The 8,515-nt window shown below is 44.6% G+C and overlaps 1 protein-coding gene across 4 annotated transcripts; it reads left to right on the top strand.

Annotated features, from left to right (window-relative positions):
* Positions 1 to 1,635: 1,635 nt before the first annotated feature.
* On the top strand, positions 1,636 to 6,421 carry LOC111840204 (BMP and activin membrane-bound inhibitor homolog). 4 transcript variants are annotated; one of them, XM_023804799.2, is made up of 3 exons: positions 1,636 to 1,895; positions 3,920 to 4,186; positions 5,297 to 6,421. In XM_023804799.2, the coding sequence occupies exons 2-3, from the start codon at positions 3,970 to 3,972 to the stop codon at positions 5,731 to 5,733; spliced, it is 654 nt and encodes a 217-aa protein (XP_023660567.1). In that variant the 5' UTR covers positions 1,636 to 1,895; positions 3,920 to 3,969; the 3' UTR covers positions 5,734 to 6,421. The 4 variants fall into 4 exon arrangements, with proteins under 4 accessions (XP_023660567.1, XP_023660566.1, XP_023660564.1 ...); XM_023804798.2 differs by lacking the exon at positions 1,636 to 1,895 and adding an exon at positions 1,956 to 1,987; XM_023804796.2 differs by lacking the exon at positions 1,636 to 1,895 and adding an exon at positions 2,145 to 2,400.
* Positions 6,422 to 8,515: the final 2,094 nt, after the last annotated feature.

The raw sequence follows: 8,515 nt of genomic DNA, 5'->3' as shown, positions 1-8,515 counted from the left end.
TGGAAAATCAGCATTGCTCTTCCCTTAAGACCCGTGATTTGAATAGCCCTGAGGTATGGTACAGGTGAATTGGGTGTTTGTCTCTCATACTGCACATGCGCACACCCTAGATCAGCGATTCTCAACCCATGGGCGGTGATCCAAATTTGTCCTGCGGCAAGTTCTTAAAGGGTCCCAAGGCAGAGTTGGAAATGCAAGCAAGTTCCTATGCTGACCCACGATCAGATTTTCCAGCCCCAATCCTAGAATTAACCTATATAACCGGGGTCATGGGTCTGCAAATGCTTGGTAAAAACTAATGAACACTCAACCAATCCAAGCCAAACCATAGATGCTTAATTTAAAATTCACTGTCACATCCAATCTGCTTTGTGCGATAGGCATTGATTGGCATAAATGGCAGAATGTACTGTGTGCTTGACCTAAGCGTTAATTAAAACCTATACTTGATACAGGACACCCATTGGCCTCGATGCACTTTGTGTTCTGGTTAAGCAGTATTAGAAAAATGTAAACTGATTTCTATTATTTACTTTAACGAATATGCTTAGTATACCCTGATAATCAACCGCAGTATTTTAGAATTACAAAGGTCTTGATTGTTTTCTTATCGGGGCAGCGTACGATTTTTCTTCAGTTTTAGGTTAAATTGCTTCATGGGCTACAGAGGTAGTGGGTACTGGTGGATTATCCTCATGAAGAAAGCTTGAGTTTCAAGACTCGATGTTCACTAACACCGCGAAGGATACAGCGCCACTGGAGACATACGGGGAAGCGCGGCTGACGTCAACTCACTTTTGACTGGATTCATGCATTAGCTGAGACTTCCAACTTTTGCCAGTAGATGGCAACATCGAGTTAAGGCAACGAGGCTATACGTCTTGCATATAAACTGCAGAAGATCGTAATGTTACATACACACTAATAAACGCATATACATGAGCCGCAAATTAATGAAAATGTTAGTAAGATATTACTGCAGCCACGTAGGCCTAATTCATTTCACGAAATTAATTTGCCAATATCAAAGCATGCTGACCTATACAAGTCGTTATTGTCCTCATATTTTGTTTCACTGAATTCACGAAAATTCATATTCTCCCAACCAGGGAAGACATGTACCCCACAATATTTAGTATGGCTTCATTCAACCCCTCGCCCCCCCCCCCCCCAAAAAAAAACAAAACAAAAAAAAAGAAATAGAACTTTTCCAATACCAAACTCTCTCCTACGTGCTTGCTCCCAGTAAATCTGGTAATTAAAGCCTCCCAAAACATTTTGGTAAAGATGAAACCATTTACCAGGAGTCGGAATTAAGTGTGGTAAATCTAACAGCCTGTTCCGTCCACATGTATTGCTCAACCCATGACAATATCCAGTGATACAAGTGAATACTGTGCATCGCTGGAATGGGATTTGTAGAAAACATTAAGTTCGCAAGTTTCTGCGTAGTTTCTGTTTTTACATGTGAAAACATGGCAGCAATGCGTAACGCAATGCAATTTCATATCTTTTTAGAATCTTCCTAAAAATACTCTTTTTCTTAGGTCATAAGTGGATGTTTCCTCCAAAAGAACTTCAGTAACACCTTAAAACTTTTTTTTTTTTAATTATTTCTTAATTTGACCTTTTCAACCAGTTCTGAGTGGACTAATAAAATTATGTTGTATTTATCCATGTTTTGATATCCATCAGACATCCACGTGTTTTTAATGTTATTGTTTTGAGTACAATAGAGCGCAAGACACTATCTGTCATCTCTGTGGCGCCATATTTTTCCATCCCTTCCTCTTGATGTCTGATTTTACGAACGTTGTTTTTATCTGCCCACCCACAACCGTCCATTTACAAAACTAGATAATCACGATCTCCGGAAATCATTTCGCAAGGCACAGGTAAACTACGTACAAACAATTATGGTTAATTGCGTGTCGTCATTAAGAGGTAATATACCATCAATAGTATAAACATGAATTAAATGCTGCATGTAAGCATAGCCGTTGGTAAATTAATATACCGTTTTTTAACGACGAATTCCAATCTTGAAGCTTCACGTATCTTGAAAGCCGGATTTTAATAGTATATGGCAGTATTACATCATATTGTGCTCCCGCTTTCATGAAATAAGTCATTTATATGTTAATAAGGCTAAACGAATCTATGTTTTCAAACTGCCGTTCGCAGAAACCTGCCCGCCGCCCCGCGCCGAATCACACTACGTCATTTCTATCCGCGAGTGGGCGGGGATTTAGCTGCGCGGCGCGCCAATCGTCAAGCGGATGCTAATTAATATGTAAATGACGCACCAGCGGAGAGGGCTGACTCGAGCTCATGATGAGAGCCGTGCAAAGAAACCTTTCCTCTCCGGAGCCGCTGCTTTATTTTTCACGGGGATCACCGGTAGGAAGAGAAAAGATCATATTGGGATACTGGCTTGGTTATACCACGACGGACATAAGCTGACTCGTCAGTGAATGATATTAATTTGCACGTGTTTTCTCAGACCTGACGAAATATATTCATTTAAGTTCTCTTATGTCTAAAATGCAAAAGGTCCTTGTGATAAACGATGATCTCTGCATAGTTTTAAATGCAGGGCAAAGCGGTTTCTCATATTAAATGCACTTTGGTTCCGCCTGGAACAGCCGGGCGCAAACAGTTACCGGAGTCCAGCGCATCTCCTTCGTCCATGCCGTTTTTGCGGAACGATCTTCCATAAGACTGTCGGAAGAAAGAGGATTTTATTATTGTTTTTTTATTCCTAAATGGATCGCCATACTAGTTTAATTTCTATTTGGCTTCAGCTGGAACTTTGCGCCATGGCTGTTCTCCTAATAAAAGGTAGCCGTCTACTTGTCCGATCGTCCCTGGGAAATTACCCGTTTTTACCTGGATAGTTCCGTATTTTCTACCGTCTGTTTGATAAGCTGAGCGTTACAACTACTTGTGGTTTGATGCGATGGACTTGATCACTCCGGTTTCAGGATACGCGTGAAAAGCTGAGAAATCTACGCTGATCATATATGAGATAATAAGTTAATCTATTGTTAGCGTGTAATGTTCAATAAATATATGACGCAGGCGTGAACTTATCTGGGTAACTTCGTAATTGTTTGATGACTTTATATATGTTATATATGTTTCATGATTTTTATGTAAGTAAATGAAGTGAGATGTGCTTAGATGGTGTAAGACTTGCTCCAGCATAAACGGCTTCAGATTTACAGTATAGGAAACTAGTTCGCGGCCCGAGTGCAACTTTGAACATTTGACTCCAATCCGAGCAAAGCTCAGGTTTATAGGAAAATAAAACCTGGGTCTTCAGTTCCAGTCCCAGTCGAAAGCTATTTACTGTGGCTAATAGACCGCTGGTTGTAATAGCAAGTTTAAAAACAATAGGGATCCTGTAGCTTCCATGCACGGTTGTCATTTATGAAATTATTATTAAACTGTATGACCATTTCCAAAATTAATTTAACCAATGTCAAAATTAGTTTGGCATTCTAAACGTTTTACTTTTAAAACGTGTTCATTTGCGTGTTGGAGCGTTGCAATCTTTTAGTCACCATCGACTAGCTGTGCTTTTAATTTCAGTGCATGGGTCTAAATATTTATTATAAGAGTACATCTGGATTTGGAAGACGGCCTTAGGGAAGAGGTCTGTTGAAGAGTACCCTAAATATATTCTGTATGTTAAATAGTTTCATGCTTTGACCAACAAGACTAGCGGCTAAAATGAGTTAATTTCACTTTCACATATATAATTTTTTTAATGTTTTGGCCAGGGTTGGGCTGATTCTACTGTCTCAGTTTTATATTGCTTTGGGTGAAAGGCTCTAAATTAATGTCGATGTAAATTTGACTCAAATAGCTGAAATATACAGTGTGATATTTTAACTGCCATATATTTCCTTCGCAGGGGAAATAAGGTGTTACTGTGACGCCCCGCACTGTGTCGCCACCGGCTACATGTGCAAGTCACCGCTAAACGCCTGCTTCACGAGGGTCCTGGACCCCCGCAATGTGAACTCGCCCCTCGGCCACGGGTGCGTGGACTCGCTCGCCCCCCTCGACGTGTGCGCGCCTAGGGGCGTGGAAGGCGCGCCGGGGGGCTCCGGCGCGGCGCGGTGCTGTCACGACGATATGTGCAATTACAGAGGACTGCGAGACCTGGAGCCGCCTAAAGGTGATATGTCGGTTTCAGGGCGAATCCTTACTTTATTTGCCGACTGAAATACGTCCAGGGATGCAGATACTTTTTTTTCCATTCTAATAGGGCTTGCAGAGGAGAAACGGGAGAAATAAATCAATAATATGTTTATGCACGCTTTCCTGTGGCTAAAATAAAAAAGGGTTCTCGTTTTATAACTAGAAGCAATACGAGTCTGTTCGTTCTGCGCAGGCTTTGAGTTTCATGGCATCGTGATACCGCGATATCAGGCCTGGAGCACCGCGCTCAGTTCACAGGGTCCTGGTTCCTTTCACCGTGCTTTTCACCACGCTCTCCCGAATGTGATACCCGTTCAGTTCTATCGAACTCGTTGGGTTTTTGATTGGGTACTGTGCACCGATACTGAAAGTGATTGAAAGGTTTGGAAACGGAGGCGATGATAGTGACACTGGGGGCCCTAGGCAAAAAATAAATAAAAATCCACTTCCCGTCCCCTCCCATGGTAAAATTTATTACCCTTTATTGTGAAGTGTAAATTAATAATATGAGCAAAGATAATTTAATAAACTCAAGACCTTAATTTTCACTTTTGGAAAAACAATGTACTGTGTAATCGGTCACCCTGGGGGGGGTGACCAGCTCAGACAGCCCCAGTCCTGTCTCTGCTTGGAAATGCATTTCATTTATTCATCCATCCATCCATTCATTTATTTAAGCCAAAAACAATGCTCATAATTTCCAATCATGTACACATCACAGAATACAGGAGCGTGGGGATGAACGCTGGAAGACAGTAGATCCAGCAGAAAGATTTATGTCGGGGTGTTATAAATCAGTGCCTCTCATTGGTTATGAACACGGCCAATGTAACTAAACGGTTCCAATGACTAAAAAGTCCTACAAGAGCCAGGTAATAACTGGGACCTTTTCTGATGGAATATCCATCTGCATCATAATAGCTGAGAGAAGTCAGCTGGTGAGATGGGGCTTGAGGGAAAATGAACGTTAGATGTTTGAGGTGTTCCTTGGGGAGGACTGCTTTGAGAAAGGTACTTAACCCGAATTCCTGTCACCTTAAAGTTTTCTTTACGTCTTGTGGTTCTCTTTGTCGTCTGGTCTCCTCAGAGCACGGCGGCCGGCATGAGCAGGACGGTGGCACCCGCAGCCTGATCACCAAGGTTCAGGAGCTGGCGTCGGCGAGGGAGGTGTGGTTCCGCGCGGCCGTCATCGCCGTGCCCGTGGCGGGCGGCCTCATCCTGGCACTGCTGGTGATGCTGGCCCTGCGCATGCTGCGCAGCGAGAGCCGCAGCCTGCGCCTGCAGCGGCAGCAGACGCTGGCCCGGCTGCAGCACGGCTTCCGTGGACATCGCCACAGCAACGAGAAGGGACTCCACCCGGCTAAGTTAGACGTGGGGTACGGGAGCCCTGTAGCCGGTTTACAGAGTGACGGTGCCTGCCCGGCCTGTGACAAGATGTACACGCCGGTCCTGGGCGGGCAAGGCATTCTCTCCCTGGTACACTGGGAGACGTACAGGGGGCCCCAGAAGCAGGAATTTGTCTGACCCTCCCTTTGGAGCCAGGCGGAACTTCCCATAACCATGTGGTCAGACTGTACCATTTACAGAAGGCAGGGGGAGAACTGAAGCGAATTACTTTTAATTTTTTTTCTTGATTGCACTTTACCTGAAATAAAGGCTCAGTCCACATGGAGCAGTAATTTAATTTGAGGCCGTCGGAGACGGTCGTACTTGAGCCCACTGGGTCCTGGACTTCTGTCGATTGCTGAAGGATTCCAAAATATGTATTATTTGCACATCCGTATAAAAGAGTAGGTCGTCTTGCTTTAAATGGAAGAAGGTCACTTTGACCTGAGTGTAGAAGGCTTTTTGCAGAGGGAGGATGTGTATATCAGTGTTAGGAATGCACCTTCCTTAGTGTCTGTTTTGTTTGTTTGTTTGTTTGTTTGTCATTTTTTAAATAGCATTATTTTGACTGGTAAACTGTTGGTTGTTCCCCACCTCCAACCCTCAGATGGAGGGGGGGCTTTCAGAAGCTGAAAGAGTTCTTACATTTCCACGGAAGCATCTGGAAGCTGAAAAGCGGAATCAATATAACATAGTTCATGTAATGAATATGCACAAGCTAAACATCTAGCTGCTGTTCAAATGTTTTATTGACTGTACCTATGAATAGCTGGCTTTCTAACGGTGTCAATTGATTTGGTTCGTTTGCTTGTTTAATTTGTCCTACTACCACTAATCCCTTGTTCTGTAGTGTTAATTTATAATATGATTCTGAGTAAAATGACTGGTATGCATTGTTAAATATGCACAATGCACTATTGCGTTTCAGCGTTTGTTTGGCCCCGATTGGCTTTAGCCTGCTGTTCATCCCGTTAAGAATTTTCCGGGGCGGCCACTTTCGCGAGTTCGTTTAGCAGCTGTTAATTTCACAATCGTTGCCATGGTGCTGCCGGCGTCGTCCTTGCAGAAGTCGCCTCCCTGAATCCCCGGCTTCTCCCAGAATCGGCAAGAGAACGAGGGTTAGTCTGCACTGTCCATCAGTCAGGATTTGGAGACGCATAAAGAACCGGTACGCTAATGGTTCTGTTAAAACTCCAGCTTGTTACTGTCCCTTTGGGTGGGGGATTGGGGGAGTCAAGGTCCGTAAACGCCCGTTGTCATTAGTGTCCCTCACCGATGGCCTGTTGCTGCCCCCAGGGCCATTAGCGTGGTATTAATAACAAACTCTGAACCTCCTATGCATTAACACTCTTCACTTAGCCACCAGTGTTACTGAGACGGGAACAAGGTCGATTCAGAACATTAACCAGGCTGTTAAATATTACAGTCCTGGGGAGGCAGTGCCCTGCCCCCATTCCCCTAAACCCCAAAGCAGTAGTTTTCCCCGTTTCGAAACTAATCCCTGCACCCACCTCTTCTTCCATTTCAATCCTTCTCAAAACCCAAATTCACAAAAAAAAACACGTGTTATAAATACAGAAAACAGCAGGTAGAATTCATAGCCCCCAGTCCTGCGCAGCATCAATGTATATTCATCACTAAAACAAACGCTTTCCTTAGAATAATTGCAGTTTAGTTTAAAATGGTTACGTGTGTCCAAGGAAACTAAAAAGTTAAACAAGACATGAGTCATTCAGTAGCAGCAGAGTGTACAGGATGTCGAGGGTGGAGTGGGGGGGTGTCCACAGCCTTATCCCTGATGGACAAGCGTTAAGTGGAAGGTTGGCGTAAATATTTAGCCCCTGAGAAGCACCGCTTCTCCAAGCATAGGAACGTAGCACGTTTCCCGTGTGCCTGCAGAAAATCATAATATCCGTCAGCTGGTGGCCTTGGAACTAAAGGAGCTAGAGCCAGTTTGATTCGGCCCGTGTCTGTAGGGGGTGGTGGGGGCAGAGTTGTGATGATGCTGCTTCACAGAGAACTTTACCTACGCAGCTGGGGCTAATATCTAATTGTGTAACCTTACAGAGGTATAACATTGTTAAGTTTGTTATAATACCATTAGGGAAGGAAACCAGTAAGCTGACTGGGATGAATGTCATAAGGCGTCCTGTTAAAATCAGCCTCACTGAGGGACGTCCGGGGAGAGTCGCAAAATGAACAGACGACAAAGAAACAGGCTATTCCAAACCAGCACTGGCTCTCACAGTGTAATTATGGAGCCACTGTAGGGTCCAGTGTGGTTCCACTGAGGTAGGCCAGGAATAGCTGCAGTGCATTGTGGGAAGGGGAGAAAACAGCTTCTGCCTGGGCGTTTGCAAACAGGGGGCCGTGGTTGTGACACCACGCCCCCCCCTGCACACCACGCTGGCTGCTGCCTGCTCTGCTCCCCCCCCTGTTTACAGTGCGCACAATGCAGTCGGATGGCAGTTGGCAGAAGCTGTTCTGACACCCATGAAGGGGTTGATCAAGTAGGGTGCCAGCTATAGGCTTGGGCCAACTTTCAGATGGAGTGCGGTTCTTACAGAAAGGCGACAGCTCTCATATGAAGCAATGGAGTGGTGAATATCCCCTTCACATAAAACATAACTATTACTGCTTGTGACAATGCCTGAATGGCAGTATAGCAGAGACCAGGAGCGCCTACCTGTTTAGGCCCCGGAGCTTTGCATTGGTGTTGTGGTAAGTTGGGTCCTGACCTTTGTCCCCATGACCCCTGAAGTGAACAGCCACACAGAGGTGAACATTTGCCCAAGCCAACATGTCTAAAGAGCAGGCCAGACAGTCTTTCTGGCACCGGCAAAGGTGGAGAATGTTCAGAAGAGACCCTCCTGGTAATATGAGGAGTTTCTGTCTGAACCAGGAACAGGTTTGATTAGAC

Source organism: Paramormyrops kingsleyae, chromosome 4 (assembly GCF_048594095.1).
Source record: "Paramormyrops kingsleyae isolate MSU_618 chromosome 4, PKINGS_0.4, whole genome shotgun sequence".
NCBI classification, from domain to species: Eukaryota; Metazoa; Chordata; class Actinopteri; order Osteoglossiformes; family Mormyridae; genus Paramormyrops; species Paramormyrops kingsleyae.
Note: the sequence above shows the minus strand (reverse complement) of the source record. Positions and strands in the feature narration are given on the sequence as shown.

Coding starts and splice junctions, on each gene's coding strand:
- LOC111840204 (XM_023804796.2), top strand. CDS start 2,298: ATGACGCACCAGCGGAGAGGGCTGACTCGAGCTCATGATGAGAGCCGT. Junction 2,401..3,919: donor ATTTTTCACGGGGATCACCG/GTAGGAAGAGAA, acceptor TTTCCTTCGCAG/GGGAAATAAGGTGTTACTGT. Junction 4,187..5,296: donor AGACCTGGAGCCGCCTAAAG/GTGATATGTCGG, acceptor TGGTCTCCTCAG/AGCACGGCGGCCGGCATGAG.